Here is a 19,855-nt window from a genome sequence, read left to right on the forward strand (position 1 = left end):
GAAAACCACTGCTGTGTGGGTGGTAAAGCTCTCTGACAAAACTATGGTAGCTTTCCGCGCAACAATAAGAAACTGAGGGGCTTCCCTGGTGGCGCAGTGGTTGAGGGTCCGCCTGCCAATGCAGGGGACGCGGTTTCGTGCCCTGGTCCGGGAAGATCCCACATGCTGCGGACCGGCTGGGCCCGTGAGCCATGGCCACTGGGCCTGCGCTCCGCAACGGGAGAGGCCACAACAGTGAGAGGCCCGTGTACCGCAAAAAAAAAAAAAAAACTGAGTAGAGGATGAAGACAGGTTAGAATTTAAGGAAAAAAAAGTAGCCGCCACTAAAAAATTTTAGCAAAGAAGTTGTTAATGTGAGATGATGTTTCATGGCAACAAACCTATTTTCTCCTGCTAGTTGCTCCTACATTTCAGAAATGTTAAGTCCTCCAAAACTTTTCCAAATAAACTGAAATGGGGAAAACAGAATACTACCTCTACAAAGCTGTTAAAAAGCAAAATTCTGATGTGATAACCGAAAAGACAATTTATCCTCAATAACTATAATGTAGATCAATGTCTCAGGAAAACCAGAAAAACATTAATTTCAATTCTTTGTCTAGTTAAATCTATTGGCTGCAGAAATTGTGCAGTCTTATTGTCTACCTTAGTGCCTAAGGTACTGGAATTAAATACAAAATTTTAAATTATCTGCACAAGTATTTAAGCAATTAACTTGAAGAGATAAAGGTTAAAAATTCTATCTAAAAAAATTTGAGTCATGTTGCACACGCTAAGGTGAAATTAAACCAAAAAAACGGGAAACAATGCACATATATATATATATATATATACATACAGCATTATGGCAACATTGGGAATATCATATTTCTAGGCATAAAAATAAGCAAAGGCAATTCTTTTTTTTTTGGTACGTGGGCCTCTCACTGTTGTGGCCTCTCCCGTTGCGGAACACAGGCTCCGGACACGCAGGCTCAGCGGCCATGGCTCATGGGCCCAGCTGCTCTGCGGCATGTGGGATCTTCCCGGACTGGGGCACGAACCTGTGTCCCCTGCATCGGCAGGCGGACTCTCAACCACTGCGCCACCAGGGAAGCCCCAAAGGCAATTCTTGAAAGACTGGATTAACATACCTTTGGAAGCTCTTCAATCTGATTAGCATCTAAGTAGAGCTCCTCCAGAGTTTTTTCAAAAGTAAAAATCTCTTTGGGAACCTGTTCCAAACTGCAATGAGAATAATCAAGAGTAGTGACGGTCTCCTCTTCTCCTCGTAGACAACGACATGGTACCAACCGCACAAACAAACTTCGTTTTGTAGTCATTTTTAGACACTGCAATATACAAACAAAATTAAATTTAGTGAAAACATGTATTATAACAATTTTTCAAAACAAATTATTCCAATTCAATTCTCACAGTTTACATATCACATATTACATATCACATATTTACATTTACATATCACATATTACATATCACAGATATCACAGATATCTCCTCCCCAACACATTAAATAGAATGCATTTAACATTGCTTTATTATCAAATTTTATATATAGTGAAGTTCAAATTAAACTCAAGCACTTCTGTACTTCACAAAATGATCCATTAAGTAACCAATTATATGCTTCTATAAGCATATAGGCCCACCTCCCAGAGTAATGAAAGTAAAAACAAAAATAAACAAATGGGACCTAATGAAACTTAAACGCTTTTGCAGAACAAAGGAAACCATATCGAAAAGACAACCCTCAGAATGGGAGAAAATATTTGCAAACGAAGCAAAAGACAAAGGATTAATCTCCAAAATATACAAAACAGCTCATGGAGCTCAATATCAAAAAAACAAACTAATCAAAAAATGGGCAGAAGACCTAAATAAACATCTCTCCAAGGAGGACATACAGATGGCCTAGGGGCACATGAAGGATGCTCAACATCACTAATTATTAGAGAAATGCAAATCAAAACTACAATGAGGTGGGACTTCCCTGGTGGCACAGTGGTTAAGAATATGCCTGCCAATGCAGGGGACACGGGTTCGAGTCCTGGTGCGGGAAGATCCCACATGCCGTGGAGCAACTAAGCCCGTGCACCATAACTACTGAGCCTGCGCTCTACAGCCTGCGAGCCACAACTACTGAAGCCCGCATGCCACAACTACTGAAGCCCACGGGCCTAGAGTCTGTACTCCGCAACAAGAGAAGCCACCACAATGAGAAGCCTGGGCACCAAAACAAAGAGTAGCCCCCGCTTGCCACAACTAGAAAAAGCCTGTGTGTAGCAACAAAGACCCAATGTAGCCAAAAATTAATTAATTAATTAAAAAAAAAAAAAAAACTACAATGAGGTTATCACCTCACACTGGTCAGAATGGCCATCATCAGAAAATCTATAAACAACAAATGCTGGAGAGGGTGTGGAGAAAAGGGAACCCCACTGTGAAGAACACTATAGAGGTTCCTTAAAAAACTAAAAATAGAACTACCATATGACCCAGCAATGCCACTACTAGGCATATACTCTGAGAAAACCATAATTCAAAAGGACACATGTACCCCAATGTTCACTGCAGCACCATTTACAATAGCCAGGACATGGAAACAACCTAAATGTCCAATGACAGATGAACGGATAAAGAAGATGTGGTACATGTATACAATGTAATATTACTCAGCCATAAAAAGGAATGAAATTAGGTCATTTGTAGAGATGTGGATGGACCTAGAGTCTGTCTTACAGAGTGCAGTAAGCCAGAAAGAGAAAAACAAATATCATACATTAACACATATATGTGGAATCTAGAAAATGGTACAGATGAACCTATTAACAGGGCAGGAATGAGACAAAGACGTAGAGAATGGACATGTGGACATGGGGGTGGGAAAGGGAGGGTGGGATGAATTGGGAGATTAGGATTGACATATATACACTACCATGCGTAAAACAGACAGCTAGTGGGAACACGCTATAAAGCACAGGAAGCTCAGCTCAGTGTTCTGTGATGTCCTTAGATGGGTGGGATGGGGGGTGGTGGGAGGGAGGTCCTAGACGGAGGGGATATACATATACATATAGCTAATTCACTTCGTTGTACAGCAGAAAATAACACAACACTGTAAAGCAATTATAAGCTAATTTAAAAACAATTTTTTTAAAAAGAAACATGCTTTATTAGTCTGCTCATCCTCAACAAGAAAAACCCTAATACAACAAAGATATTTCTTTAATTTCTGACTAAGAGCTGTTTCTCAATTAAGAACTTGACTCTATGTAGTTCTGAGTAGAAAGTGGGAGTGCAAAGATATTTTCAGGTCTTCTAACCAGCCATTAACTTTCCTGTAACTCTCCCACATCAAAATTCCAATCTAAGCCAAGTATATTTTGTTTCAATTAATATTGTTCTTTTAATTTTTCTAAAGTTTATAGGTCTTATATGTGTATAAGTTTACACAATAGAGAAGAAATTTGCTCCAGTAAAGTGCAGACTTCATTATTTCGATCTAATTGGGGGGAAAGGCTCAATTCTGAATTAGTGAAAATTCTCAAGGCTAATTTTATTAAGAACACAACGTTCATACAGAGATTAATTCCAACTAGGAGGCTAACATTATACTACCAAAGAAACGCCTACATCAATAAATGATTGCTAATTAATGTTATCAATTCTTTGTAAAAGAATAATAAATTCTTGCCCTAAGCAGAAGACTCTATGAGAGTATTAGATTACTTCTACCCAGAGCCAAGGCTAGGTTGAAGCCAGTGCAGCAAATGCCTCAGGCACGCGCACACACACACACACACACACACACAAACTCAGTAATCAAATTCAATATTTTAATGCAATATCTTTTAAAAAAATCCAAATCACTGAAAAATAATCCATTAATGACCAAAATGGTAAATTTAAAAATAAAGACAGAATCAGTATGACTAATTTTTTTTCTTTTGCCTCAGGCTCCAATGTGGCTCTGCAAGGCACTGCTTCTAACTCTTCTAATTATATCATATTCTTAAAGAGTTTGACAATAGGATAAGTATTTCCCTTGCAATTAAAAAAAAAAAAATCTGACTATTCTTACCATGTGTGCCAGGCACTGTGCTAAATTCTTTATATAAACTGTATGTTTCAGGACTTTCCTGGTGGTCCAGTGGTTAAGAATCTGCCTTCCAATGTAGGAGACATGGATTGATCCCTGGTCAGGAAACTTAAGATCCCACATGCCGTGGGGTAAATAAGCCTGCGCACTGCAACTACTGAACCCGCATGCCACAACTAGAGAGCCCTCGTGCCTCAACAAAACATAAAATAAAATAAAATATTTAAAAAAAACTATGGGCTTCCCTGGTGGTGCAGTGGTTGAGAGTCCGCCTGCTGATGCAGGGGACACGGGTTCGTGCCCCGGTCTGGGAAGATCCCACATGCCACAGAGTGGCTGGGCCCATAAGCCATGGCCGCTGAGCCTGCGTGTCCGGACCCTGTGCTCCACAACGGGAGAGGCCACAACAGTGAGAGGCCCGCGTACCACACACACACAAAAAAAACCTATATGCTTATTCTCATTTCATCCTCGTGTATCTTTCTAAGGCATGTATTATTATTATCCCTATTTTTCCAAAAAGAAACTGATTCTGTGCTTGTAGTGCACTATACTGCTTCTCAATATATAATGATATACTTGAACTCAGATTCATGAAATAATTCAAATATCAGTAAGTCTTTACTACATACTTTTCCTTTAGGGATTACAAAAACAAGCTACCGATGGGGTTCAGGACAAACCACCCCAAAATATGGCACCCCAAAATATGGCATACTGAATATTTTAAGCTAAAGGAGTTTGATAAAATAGCAGAAGCAGGAAGGTCACTCTGACCTTCCACGCCGTTCTCCCCTGAAACAGGTAATAAAATCCTCCTGTGAAAGGTGCCCTCCCTATACCAGGAGGTATCTCTGAAGACAAAGGAAGAAGAATCCTAATGAACAGGACTTGTTAAATCTCCCCCAGTTTACTACACTTACTTCATACTCTTTGATCTAAAGTATTTCTACACAACTGTCCACTTCATCAAACAAGGCATAAAAATACTCAGGTTTAACTGTTTCTTTGGGTCTTCCTTTCCTTACAAAGGCTCCCTGTGTCACTTAAAACTTACATTAAATAAATGTATATATTTTTCTCCTTTTAATCTGTCTTTGTCAGTTTAATTTTCACACCCAGCCAGGAACCCTAAGAGGGTGAAGGAAAAATTTTTCCTCCTTTACACTATGATGTCAAACATCAAATGATTCTATCTAAAATTTTTGTCTCATGGGGATGTAATGTACAGCAAGGTGACTATACTTAATAATACTGTACTGTATATTTGAAAGTTGCTAAGAGAGTAGATCCAAAGCTCTCATCACAAGAAAAAAAATTGTTACTATGTATGGTGACGGATGTTAACTAGACATATTGTGAGGATCATTTTGCAACATATACAAATACTGAATCGCTACGTTGTATTACTTGAAACTAATACAATGTTATATGTCAATTATTACCTCAAGAAAAACAAAAAATTACTTTGTCAATAAAGTTTACTGAATATGCTTAATCTATGTTTATATGAAGGTGTATTTTACTGATAAGAATAAGCAGTCTTATTGATCTAATAATAAGAATTTAATCCCTAAAGGGGAATTTAGCTTATACTTGTGTTTAATGAGATAATAAAAAAATATTCTAAAAATGAATATACACTTTCTTTTTCAAGAGATTCTAAGACTTCAACTGATAATGAGTTAGGGGGACACTTAAGAAAAACGGGAAAAAAACTCTATCTGCTCTGTCCAATCTGGTAGCCACTAACCTGAAAATTCAAGTTAAATCAGACAAAATTTTAAATCTGGTTTCAGTCACACTGACCATATTTTAAATGCTCAATAGCCACAGGTGGCTAATGGATACCATACTAAATAACAGAAGATACAGAACATTTCTATCACTGCAGAAAGTTCTAGGAGGCAGCACTAATACAATATTTCAAACTATTATTCTGGTTCATATTATAACTACTGTATGCTTATATTTATATGATAGTATGCAATAACTTGTAAGATATGGCCTAAAAAATCCATTTTCCAGAAATCACAATAGATTTGGAAGTATAACTCCCAGCTGAGAATAAGGGACATGAAATGTTATTACCAAATGTACATGGTTTAAGAGTGTAGGGACTTCCCTGGTGGTCCAGTGGTTAAGACTCTGCACTCCCAATGCAGGGGGCACGGGTTCAATCCCTGGTCGGGGAACTAAGATCTTGCATGCGGCACAGTGTGGCCAAAAAAAAAAAAGTCTATTTATTTTACTATATTTAAGTCATCTGTGCAGGGCACTTGAGGTAGGAGGCAAGTTACAAGGCAGAATTGTTAATAAAGGTAAAAAGACTTCCAAGACTTTTCTGTAGTGGTAATCATACTGCAGAACTTCTCAGAAGAGACCATGAATTCAGAAAAAGATTAGACACTCAGCTCTAGGAAACTGCAAAGAGTTTACATCTCAAGTGAAAACTTCCTCAAAAAAACAAAAACAAAAGAAAACTTCCCCCCCAAAAAACAAAAGAAAACAAAACTTCCTGTGGACAGAGACAGTGGAAAGAGCAACTTAGACCTCAGAATTCAGTGGGCCTGAACCAATACAAAAATAGATCCCAATTTAGACTAAAAACTTCTGATTGATAAGAAAGGAGGGGGACCTTAATTATTGAGGTCACAAGAGGAACGCACCATATGAAAGGGAATGAATAACAAGACCCAAAGAGATCCTCCCTTACACAACACTACAAAGAAGTAATAAACCAAAGGGAGAAAGACTGGCCTGATCGGAACAGGAAGTGATCAACATGGGACCGCTAATTAGAATTTTAGTGTTGTGATATAAGAGCCACTTAGAAATCAGACTTAAAACGGCAGACACAAAAACATTCTAATCAAATGGAGGAAGAGAAGCCAACCAAAAAAAAAGGCATAATAACCCAAACATTTTCTAACAAAAGAAATTAAAACTACTTACCACTGGGTTGAATTTATCTCCCTGATGTTTCTTAATTGAGCCAACATTCTATGGAAACCATAAAAAGAAACAAAATTAACAATAAAAATAGATCTTTATGACTTTAAGGAATATCTCTTCTAATTTCTTATTTACCTCAAAATGTAAATTAAAATTCTCAATAATTCAGCCCCATAAACTGACACACACAAATTTGCTAACTTCTAAATACATGGCTACCTTCTCAACCAGTCACTGGATTTACTGTTCATCACACATTTGTGAACTATTGAGAGCCCTCATCTATATCAAATAATAAATACCTCTCTATCTACCATTAAAACCCCATTTATTTGCCCTTACTGAAAAATAATAAAGTTTTCCCAAGCAAATAAACTCTAATCACCAATTTAAATTTAGTAATTTTTGATGGTTCTATGCAGCAGACACTGTTAATTGCTTACCAGTCTTTTCCCCCTTTCCAGAATTTTCCTTATTCAGGGTGGTAATAGACCCAGCTAAAAACCCACTTTTGAGCTTTCCAAGAAGGGTGAACAGGTAATGGATGACACAGTTAACATCAACGACATATACTTAGAAGTCTAATTTGGGGGTGCGATGGGGGTTGGCCCTGGAAAAACATTTGCTTTCCTTATCCAGGGACAGATGTGAACATGTCTGCTTCTATCCTATGACCATGAGTCAACAAGCATGAGGATTAAAAACCTACCAAAAAGGCTGACAGAGTAGAAAGACAAAACAAGCTGGGGGTCTCTAATAACACAGTTGAGTAGCTGAACTACAGAAATATCTGGATTTCTTGGTTTATAAGAAAACTAAACCCCTATTTGCTTAAACCATTGCTAGGTTTTCTGTACCTGTAACCATTCCAAAATAAGACAGCCCAAAACCCAAAATAACAGCATTAATGTATATACATCATAAATAATCTTTTTTTAAAGATATTAATAAGTGTGTTTCAGAATTTACAGGGTCACTTTAAATATATTGGGCTATATGTCTCTATGTTAAATTGTTTAGGACTGCTGAGTTGTTTAACCTTCTCCACAAATTCCACCCATAGTACATGCCACAAAAAATACCTTTGCATATATCAAGCAAAGATGGCCACTTAATCTGTCACTCAAGGTACTTCCACATACATAGTTGTCTGGTAAAATGGCATTGCCAATGAACTGAGAAGGAATAAGGCTACAGAAGGAGCAGGTTAGAGAGAAGAGAGAAGGAAGTTTGTGTTTCAAGACTTTAGCTTGAAATACCTGAAAGCTTTCCTACTGCGATCCTACATAGGCAGTTGGATATGGGTATTCAGAGATGTGGGGAGAAATCCAAACTGAGGATATAAATTTGTAAGTTATCTGTTTAGAGATGATATTTAAAGTAATGAAATTAGATGAAAGAATCAAGGGCATGAATGTGGACAGAAGAGTACAGGTTCAAAAAAGAAAGAAAAGAAGAAGGGAAGGAAGGAAGGGAGGGAAGAAAACAGATTCAATGACTGAGCCCTGAGATATTATAAAAATAGGTCATAAAGAAGAAATAGAACCAGAAATAGAACATTGAAGAGAAGCAGTCAGTGAGTCAAGAGAAACTACCCCCCAACCACCCACCCAAAGTGTGATATCCTAAAAGCTAAATGGAAAAAAATGTTTCAAGGAGGAAGTTATCAACTATCTTAGTAAGAACTTTAACTGTCACTGTGTAATAATGTAAAGGTCATTGATTATCTTACTGGGCAGTGGTAAGACAAAACACTGTTTGGAGGGGATTCAAGAAATAGGAAGAGGATAATCTGACATAGCAAATACAGGCAACTCAGGTAGTTTCGCTAAAAAAGACACTGGAAAAATAGAGCAGTAGAGAGAGCAGAATGTGAATCAAGAGTCACAGCAGTGGATTTGTAGGCAGATGCGAATAATCTAGCAAGAGAGAGAGATATATTTTTATAAAGAGATTTGGAAAACCATTCATAGACCATCCTAACAAAGTTTCCCATCAGTTTCAAAAAAAAAAGCTGCTCATGAGGAGGAGAACAAAACCAAAGAAACCTCGGGTGCCATGGTACAACTAGCTAAACGATATTCACTTAGGGTATTTTTAAAATTACTACTAGATTACCGTAGCTTCTCCCTAGAGATTCTGATTTAGGAGATGAGATATAAAACTCAAGATTCTTTATCATACACAAAATGCTGATGTGATACTTTTTTCTAACAGTTTCAACAATAATCAATCCATAGTCAATATTATTTCATCTATACTCAAACCACCATCTTTTCCCCTTTCCATCCTTTTTTGATAAACTCTCATTTGGGGGATTACTGTACCAACTGAAAAGTGAAATCACTATAAAGGTTTTCTAAAATATAGTATGTTATACTTCCCTATGGATCTGAAGAGATCACAAGTTATACTTGGCTAGATTCTTGGCTAGAGAAATCTTATGTTGGAACCATCTTTTTAAATGAATTCAGAAGTTGAAATGCACAACAAAGGCTCCTCAGGCATGCCCATAGCCATTAGATGGTATTTAGTGGTTGTGTACGATCATTTTAGTTTAATCATGGCTATCACAGTATTTGTTAATCTGTATTTGGTACAACCTGTGCTTAATTCTAAGGCATTTTATGGACATTATTAACCCATTACCGGTAAGTACATGAATAGTAAACAATGAAAATAGTTATGTGCAAAAGAGCAAAAATAAAAACGTAAAAAAAGCTATGTAATGAAAAAAACAAATACTGTATAGGAGCATTTGATTGTGAAGGACAAAAATAACTGAATGTATAAAATGTGCTATGCCTACAACATATACAGCAAGAAATGAGGAAAGGAGGCTGGTGAAATAGCTAAATTTCACACTTACAAGGTCAATGTTGCTGTCTGACCCCTGCTAGCCTAATTCTAATTCAGCAGAAAGCTGAGAGCTTCTTCAATGTCAGCACTGTTAATCAAACTTTCACATCAAACCATGGTTAGCCTAAATATGCCAAAAAAAAAATCTTAATGTGGAATAAAATAGTTGACATACATACTAAAGTTATACGGAGTTCCCACATTTGCAGAAACTTCCACTTTATATTTTTACAAATAACTTAACATAATAAAAAAGACCTTTAGAGTAAAGTTTGGCAAATGCATACATCCATATAACCAAAAGCAACCAAGACATAAAATCTTTCTATCACCCCAGAAAGTTCCCATGTGCTAATTTCCAGTCAACACCCTGGCCAAGGCAACCTATCCTAAATAAGAGTGCTATGACATTTGTGTACAAGTATTAGGAGAATGCAGGCTTCAGTCCTTGTGGGTAAATATGGGAGTGAAATTGCTAGATCAAAGTCTATAAGCATGTTTAATTTTATTTTTTTTAAAAAAAGGAATAAACAAACAAGTCATTTTACAAAGTGGTTTTAACACTCCCAGAGTTCCAATCAATTCCTCACCAACACTCGATATTCTCAGTCTTTCTTAACATTAACCTATGTAGTAGGTGCAGACAAGTAGCTCGCTGTATTTGTGTTTTGCATTTCTCTAATTACAAAATGGCATAGCAGAGCCTCATCTGTACTTGGAACTCAGTTAGATGATAAGATACTGGACTCAAACCTTACATGACACTCTAGTGGGTAAAGACTTTTGTAGAAAAGAATGACAAAATTTTGTATACGGGAGGATTGCAAATTATTGTACAAGAGGATATACTATATTAGAAAACAATTCTCCATGAACATCTCACATTTCTGCATGGTCTGGGTCCACTGAGCAATGTCATTTACAGCCAATTTAAGATGTTTATACAAGGATACATTCCAGATAATAACACTTAGCAACACTGAGACAGTTCAATGTCCTCTCTCCAGAGACAATTTGTTTAAATTCCAGAGTAAAAATAAGGTTTCTATCTTCCACTCTCCTGAGGAGAGGACAGACAGGTCATAAGTGGTCCTATGAAAGATCAGAGTTTTCTAATTTGGGGTTCCCCTTCTGTAATGCACACTACTATCTGTGCAGGTACCATCTGACCCTCACTGTGAAGCCCTATGAAGATTTTGGCTCAGGTAACTGACACAAAATATTGCCCTGGTTGCTGATTTTCAGGGAGTAATAAACCCTTTGTTTCTGGTCTAGAAGTCTTGTGTTTTCTGGCAAGTTAACATTTTAGATTGTAAGTAGGGTAAAACCTCAGACTCTTTACTGTTTCTGATTTAACCAGCGTAAATTAAGAAACATGGCCACAATGTTTTATACCACCTGAGATCAAGAGATGCAGAGTCTATTTCCCCACTCTTTGAATTTGGGCTGAACTGTGACTTATACCAACTCAATGTGGCAGAAGTTAGGCAAGTAACAGTGCCTATGCCTCAAGAAGATTTACAACTTCTGCTTTTACCTTCCTTGAATGCAGCCCTGAGGACATGATGCTGTAATTCTTTATAGGATAAAAGACCACTTGCTGATTCACAAATTCAAGAGCTATATAAATTGCTGTAGTTTTAAGCTTAAGTTTACCAACTGTATTGATTTTTTCAAAGAGAAAACTTCATAATTTGTTCATTTACTTATGGGACATTTTCCATTTCCCTGATTTCACTTTTCTCTATTTTTTCGGCCTTTTATTTATTTTGAATTTGTTTTTTTCTGACTCTTAGGGTAAAGCTTATTAAGTAATTGATTCTAATACTTTATTCTTCAAGATTTAAAGCTATAAATTCTGAGATGCACTTCATAAAATTTGGTATGTTGTCTTTTTGCTGAATTTGTTTAAAATGCTAATTTCCCATTTGATTTATTATTTTACCCATGAGTTATTCAGAATCACCTTAATTTCAAAACATTCAGGGATTGGGAATTCCCTGGTAGTCCAGTTGTTAGGACTTGGAGCTCCCACTGCCGAGGGCCCCGGGTTCAATCCCTGGTTGAAGAACTAAGATCCCACAAGCTGCGTGGTACAGTCAAAAAAAAAAGAATTCAGGGCTCTACTAAACCTCATTTTGTTACTGATTTCTAATTTAATTCCACTGTAATCAGAAAAAATAATATTATGATTTCAAGTCTTCACAATATGTTGAAGTTTTGACAGCCCCACATGAGATCTACTGAGGTGAGTGTTTCATGTATATTTAAATGTCACATTCTGCATCTCTTGGGTTTAGTGTTCAAAAAATGTCACGTTAAACTGATTGAGAGTGGTGTTCAAATCTTCTGTACCCTTACTAATTTATGGGATTCTTTTTCTACTAATTACTGAAAAGTACTGCAATCTCTAACCGTAAGTGTAAATATGTTTTATTTCTGTCAATTTTTATTTCATGTATTTTGAATCTCTTATAAAGTATCAATAAATACACATTTAGGGTTCTTGTACCTTCTTGAGGAATGGATCCTTTTATCATATAAAATGTCCTTTCTCTCTGCTAATAATCCTTGTCTTGAAGTATAGTTTGCCTGATATCACTATAGCCATAGGAACTTTCTTTTGGTAAGTGTTAATGTATATTTTTCCAACTATTACTTTTAACCAAATTTGTCTTTAAATTGCCTATTTATATGAAGCATATAGTTGGGTCTTACTATTTTATCCAATCTGACAATTTCTATGTTTTGATGGTAGGCGTAGACCATATATATTTAATATAATTACTGGTGTGATTTAATTTAAGTTTATTACATTACTATTTATTTATTTGTTCTTTGTTCCTTTTTTTCCTGCCTTCAAATATAGTTATTTTTTCCTATATTATCTCATTTTACGGACTTTAAGCTATACATATTTTGTGGTTGCTCTAGGAATGTACAGTATGTATTCTTAATTCATCATAGTCCACCATCAAATAATATTATACTATTCTAATTATACTATGTAATTTTATATATGATGTAACAAATGTAAGAGCATAATTTATTTACGTCTACTCTCGCTCATATTTCATGCTATTGTCATAAACTTTACTTCTACATATTATAAATCCCACAATTTCTTTTTGTTTTACACTATTCAACTGTCATTTATATAAATTTAAAAACCAGAAAAGACTTTCATATTTATTCACACATTCACCATTTCTTAGTCTATTTCTTACTACTATCAAGCCCATTTGAATAGTTTTTTTAAAAGATACTGCATTTTTCAGTTCTAGAAAACATCTGGTGTTGGTACAAAGTTCCCAATACTCTCCTGAAATACTCAACCCCTCACATGTTATCCTGTAAATTGTTTTAAAATCATTGTCTCCTAACTCATTGACTTCTAACTCTGGGTCATCTAATAAGTCTGGTTTTCTTAACTGTTTTCTCTTAATTATACAATCATATTTTCCTTTTTCTTTGTATATTTCATAATTTTTCACAGTATTCTAGATGCTTTTTATAAAATAATAGTTGAGAACTGAATGTAATATTGTTAAGTTTCACTTATTACCCAGAGAGTCTATGCTCTTCTCTCAGTTAGGATGAGTGACTGATAATTCAGTTTCCTATTAGAACCAATTTGAGCTGGGACTGGCTGCAGCTTTAATTACAGTAAATTCTTCTGTGATCAATTCAACCCCCAACTTCCCATCTTCAACCACAGCCATATCTTTTTGATCTTGTCAAAATCTGAGATAGGAAGAATTTGGGCTGCAATTCCAGATATTTTTGGTTCAGTTTACCTTTAGATTCAACCCCAGCAGTGTCCCATAATTTAAGAAACATTAGAATTTGCAGAACTATACATTTCTATAGGTATTTTTCAACTAAGCTTCTACTCCTCTTTACGGCAAAATTCAAGGTGGATAAAATTATCAGGTTTAATGATTTAATTTTGCCTTTGGGGCTCTGTCAGATTCCAATCCCTTCGCAAAAGCCCACACTGTCACTTGAGGACTGGATGATTTATATTCATCCCTTCAGTCTTTCCATTTATGGTAAGTCCTGCTTCATCCTATACTGAAATCTGGCTGCGAAACTGCCACACTCTTGACTCACCTATGAGAGGTTCATGTATCTACGGAAGTCAGTTCACTAAGGCTTCCCTGATTCCACTGATTTTTTGCTAGCTCTATTCTTTTTTTTTAAGTGTGATTTTTATTCTTTACAGGTTTTTCTTATTCTTACCAGGGGACCAAAAAAATTTTGTGCCCTCCTATATGCTAACTAGAAGCAGAAATACTAGGAGAAAGTGCAATAAAATTTCTGGGGAAAAAAACAAACAAACAAACAAAAAGAAATACTAGGAGATTGCCAGTGTAGATAAAACAGTTCTGTATATAGAAAAGATACTCCCATGGAAGATATCCAGTCTGACTCACCCCTTTGTGAAACAAACTTGGTCAAGGTAGAAGACAAATCTTCAGAATTCTCCTCCATCTCCGTTTAGAAGGAATGACAATTTATGGGACAAAAAGAGGGCCTAATTATTTTTACAGAAAAATCTTTCATTCCACAATTAGAAATAAGACTACAAATGCAAACATCCCAGCTAGAATTGGTTTATTTAACTCTGAAAACCTAACATTAGATCATTCTATAATCAGAGGGAGGAAGCAGAGGGAGAATGAGGAAAGAAAGCAGCTCAGTATGGCTCATAACCAAACTCAGAGAAGGTGAAACTGTGCCAAAAAGGAATACTGAAGGTCTGTGAGTAAATTTCAACTTCTTCTAACACAGAGTTATTTCTGTTATTTTCAACAATAGGTCAATAAAGCTGTGCAAAGAGACGTTTGTTGGCAATATGCATCACAAACATATATTCACAATGATGTTGTGCTTAACATGGTAGGAAATTAAATCTTGGCATTATTTCAAACTTAAAAATACTTTCTCATACAGTCTTGCCCGGATTCTAAACTATTCCCATAACACAATCCAGCAGTAGGACTAATTTCTTCGTGTGTATTCCCTTATTTCTCTTTACTTCCTAGTATTCATCTCTATGCCAGAGTAAATCCCAATCTTCTTAGTTTCTGCTAATGACTTATAACAACTTCTTTTCCTCCATGAACTCATCACAGATGATTTGGGAAGCCTTGATGGGTACAGAACAAGATGCTCAAATAAACCAAGTAGAGCCCTAGTTCTCTAAGATATTCTAAGGAACAACTGATTTTGATCATATGCAGAAATACAAGACACGGAGTAGGTGTTATTTTTCCTCCCTTAAAAAGGACCTCTCCTGAGGATATCTCTCCAGTTACTAACCCATTTCTCTGCTCCCTTTTACAGCAAAATTCCAAACAAGTTGTCTATATGCACTGACTTCAATTCTTTCATCAACAGTTCTCAAACCCACTCCAATCACACTTTTGTCCCAATCACTTCAATGGAAACTGTTCTTCCTAGATTATTAATGGCCTACCTATTGCCCAATCCAACAGACAATTCTAAGTTCATCTCTCACTTGACTTAGTAGTAGCATTACTCCCCACTACTTTACCCATTTTCTTCACTTAGCTTCCAAGACACCACATCCTCCTGATTTTGTTCCTACACCACTGGCCAGACCTCAGTCTCCTTTGCTAATTGCTCCACTTTATGTCAACCTCTTAACACATTATAGTGACTGAGAATACAGATGTTGGCCCTCTTCTCTATCTATACTCATACCTTTGGTGATCATCCAGTTTCAAATCTTGAAATATTATCAACTCTTTCAATACTAAGTACTCTACTGACACCTGTCTTAGTTTGGGTTCTCTCAAAAACAAAGGCTGAGGTAAAGACTTGAATGCAGATAGTCTGTCTAAGAAATGACCTGAGGGAGCAGTGAGAGAATGAGATACGGAGGAAAAGCCAATACAAGAAATGGTATATTATCAAAGTCATCCCTAAAGACAACTGGGGTTCATTCTACTTAAACTCCCTGAGACAGGCGCACAGGAGGTCTCAGAACTGTCTGCCTATAGGATGAGAGGCAAGCTGTTATCCATCTGCTCCTGTCTCCCACTAGTTAAGGACTGCTTCTATGGACATTAACTTTCCCAAACCACCAGCCCATGCTTGCTTTCTGGTATAGATGGCCTCCCACAGCAGAGAAATCACTGGGGCTCACTTTCACTAAAAAGACAAATAACAAAACTTAACAATGGGCAAAGGATTTGAAGAGGCATTTCTCCAAAGAAATACCAATGGCCAATAAGCACATAAAAAGATGATCAACATCATTAGTCATTAGGGAAATATAAATGAAAACCACAAAGAGATAAAACTTTACACCAACTAGGGATGGCTACAATAAAAAAGGCAGGTATCAAGACAGATGTGGAGAAATTGAAACCCTCATACATTGCTGATGTAAATGTAAATTGTTGTAGTCACTTTTGAAAAACAATTTGGCAGTTCCTCCAAAAAGTTAAACATAGTTACCATATGACCCATCATTTCCACTCCTAGGTATAAAACCAAGAGGACTGAAAACACCTGCTTTCAGAAAAACTTGTAACTAATGTTCATAGCAGCATTATCCATAGTGGCCAAAAAGTAGAAACAATCTAATATCTATCAACTAATGAATGGAGAAACAAGATGTTTTATATCCATACAATGAAATGCGTATTATTCAGCTATATAAAGAGATGAACTACTGATAAAGGATATAACATGGATGAACCTTGGAAACTTTATGCTATGGTAAAGAAGCCAGACACGAAAGGCCATATACTGTACGATTCCATTTTTATGAAATGTCTCAAACAGGCAAATTTATAGAAACAGAAAGATTAGTGGTTCAGGGTCATGGGGCAGTGGGAAACAGGAGTGACTGCTCATGGGTATGGAGTCTGGGGAAATGATGAGATTTTTTGGACTCAGATGATGATGATGGTTGCAGGGCCCTGTAAATGTACTAAAAATTACTGGATTGTACACTTTAAACAGGTGAACTTTATTTATTGTATGTGAATTAGAGCTCGATGGAAAAATAGCTTAAAAAAAGAAAAAATATCAGGACATTGGTTAATGCCACTATGATGTATTAATACAAAAGATTCCAAACTGATTTCCTAATCCCATTCAATTAGCACCTGACTTTTCATTTCAATTTATTTTACCACCTTCCTTCTCCCTTTAAAACCTTAAAATAAGTTACTTATACCCAATCCCATAATCTAATCCCAACTAAAGTTTTACAACTTTACTGAGCCAAATCCTTTGCTCAGGTGAGGCCCTTTACCTTACCACAGACTCCTCCTTTCCACCTAACACTTCAATATGCTAATTACTTCTTTGTTCTTTAAGTGGCATTTTAAATGAAGCTGTCTATCAATAAAATGTTTTTATGCAGCATGTACAGTGCCCTAGAAACTGAGCCAAACCTGTTGAAGAGCATGACCTGATTTGCAAATCCTGGACACAAGGGCCCTAGTGCTTGAAATTCCACCATTATTTATTTTGGACACTCTCCAAACAACCTCTATTAAAATGCAAATCCACCTGGTGAAGACAAGGCCCTAATTTCTTAAGGTAAATTTCCTTACAGTATTTCCTAAGTTCAAGAGAAAAGGAGCTATAGAGAAGGAACCACGAGCAAAGAGCAGAAAAAGATAGAAACCAGCAAATGTGAGCACGCATACACACACACACACACACACACACACACACACACACACACACACGAGGCAGGTTTGAAATCATTTTTCTGTACAGCTACTGTGTTTTGAGGTTAACTTAGCCTAATTATGATTATAAACACCACAAACCTTCCAAAGGAAACCAGATCAATCTTAACACCTTGTTACAGGATTTTAAAAGCTTAATTAACACTTATAAGTAAAAGCTTAAAAATACCACCACTTGATCAAAGTCTTATGTATAAAAAGTTTCACTTTTACCAGGATTCAGATTAATATTTTAGGTATATTTATAATTTTATTAACTCATTCTAAAAATCCCTTAGGGCTGAAGACATTTATTTTTTAAGTAAAATAGCATCATATATGTAGAGAAGAGAAGCAAACCCAAATTTTAAGCTGCTTCTATTTCTAAATGTCCCACCTATACCTAAATCCTCTTGTGCTTATCTAATAGACAATGTATGGAATTAGCCTTAATTTGTCAAACATTACTTTTGAAAGTACTTTTTTTAAGTAACAAATTTCTTTAAAATTCTCTGTAGAAAAGGAAGTGGGAAAATGTGAGAACAGCTAAGAACTGCCAGGTGCTTTGTGCCAAATTCATTCACATACTGAACTCTGACATCTCTCTAAATTAGCTATTATATACACATTTAAATATAAACAAAGATCACAGGACAAACAAGAGGCAAGTCTTAAAGCTCCAAGTATAATAGTGTTCCATATCATCAATGATTCTCAATGAATGAAAGGACACCTTAGGTCCAAAAACATCAAGAACCAACATGATAATAATTACACTTTCAATATTCCTGTTGAGAAAACATTTATAGGCATATGTATGAATCTGGAAGTCTCTCGCAATAAAACCCCATGGCGTATGGGTGGAAACAATTATAAAATTTCAACAGAGATATTCTATCTATCCCAAAATGGATGACAGGGAAAAATGACACAGACACCATTAGAATAACTTCCCAGTTCACAATGACCCTTCCTTTCTCTGAGAAAAGGTGACCGCAAATCCAAAAAATATTACAGTCAATGCAATTTTAAAAAATATAGCCCTTAAGGCAATACAACGGCACTAAACACAGTCTTTTCAACAGATGGTGCCAGAACAACCAATCACACTCAAAGGAATGAACCTAGACACTGAACTTATACCTGTCACAAAAATTAACTCAAAATTGATCACAGGCCTAAATGTAAAACATGAAACTATAAAACTCCTAGAAGACAACATAGAAGAAAACCTAGATGACCTTGGGTATGGTGATGATTTTTTAGATACAACACCCAAGGCACAATCCATGAAAGAAATAATTGATAATAAACTAGACTTTGTTAAAACTATAAACCTGTTCTGCAATGTAAAGAGAATGACAGGCAACAGACTGGCACAAAATATAACCGGCCCTCCATATTTGCAGGTTCTGCATCCTAAGATTCAACCAACCTTGTATCAAAAATATTTGAAAAAAATCCCAGAAAGTTTCAAAAAGCAAAACTTGAATTTGCCACAAGGTGGAAACAATTTACATAGTATTTTCATCGTACTTACAACTATTTACAAAGCATTTACATTGTATTAGGTATTATAAGTAACCCAAGGTGATTTAAAGTACATGGGGAAGGCTTCCCTGGTGGTGCAGTGGTTGAGAATCCACCTGCCAATGCAGGGGACACGGGTTCGAGCCCTGGTCTGGGAAGATTCCACATGCCATGGAGCAACTAAGCCCGTGCGCCACCAACTACTGAGCCCGCGCTCTAGAGCCTGCATGCCACAACTACTGAAGACCGCATGCCTAGTGCCCATGCTCTGCAACAAGACAAGTCACCGCAGTGAGAAGCCCGTGCACCGCAACCAAGAGTAGCCCCTGCTCGCTGCAACTAGAGAGAAGCCTACGCACAGCAATGAAGACCCAACGCAGCCAAAAATTTTAAATAAATTTTAAAAAATAAAAAATATATAGGCAAGATATGCCTTGGTTACATGCAAATACTATGCCATTTTACATAAGGGACTTGAGCATCATCAGGTTTTGGTATCCTGGGACAAGGGAGGGTCCTCGAACCAATCCCGCCCCCTCCCCCATATGTGGGAGCACTGTGTTTGCAAAAGATACATCTGATAAAGGACTGTTATCCAAAATACACAAAGAACTCTGAAAACCCAACAAGAAAACAAACAACCCAATTAAAAAATTGCAAAGATCCTAACACTCTCACATCACCAAAGAAGATA

General features: G+C 36.5%; 1 protein-coding gene across 10 annotated transcripts in view; it reads right to left on the bottom strand.

Moving 5' to 3' along the window:
• Positions 1-19,855, bottom strand: part of ERBIN (erbb2 interacting protein) — a 109,579-nt gene that overhangs the window by 68,301 nt on the left and 21,423 nt on the right. For 9 of the 10 annotated variants that reach the window (XM_060009405.1, XM_060009406.1, XM_060009403.1 and 6 more), the window contains exons 2-3: positions 7,055-7,102; positions 1,134-1,331 (exon numbers count right to left, since the gene is read on the bottom strand). In XM_060009405.1, coding sequence (XP_059865388.1) covers positions 1,134-1,322 — 189 coding nt within the window. In that variant the 5' untranslated portion in view covers positions 1,323-1,331; positions 7,055-7,102. Of the gene's footprint in view, positions 1-1,133; positions 1,332-7,054; positions 7,103-14,349; positions 14,408-19,855 lie in introns of all 10 variants that reach the window. The other variant, XM_060009404.1, reaches the window with a different exon arrangement.

This window comes from Delphinus delphis, chromosome 3 (genome assembly GCF_949987515.2).
Source record: "Delphinus delphis chromosome 3, mDelDel1.2, whole genome shotgun sequence".
Lineage (NCBI taxonomy): Eukaryota > Metazoa > Chordata > Mammalia > Artiodactyla > Delphinidae > Delphinus > Delphinus delphis.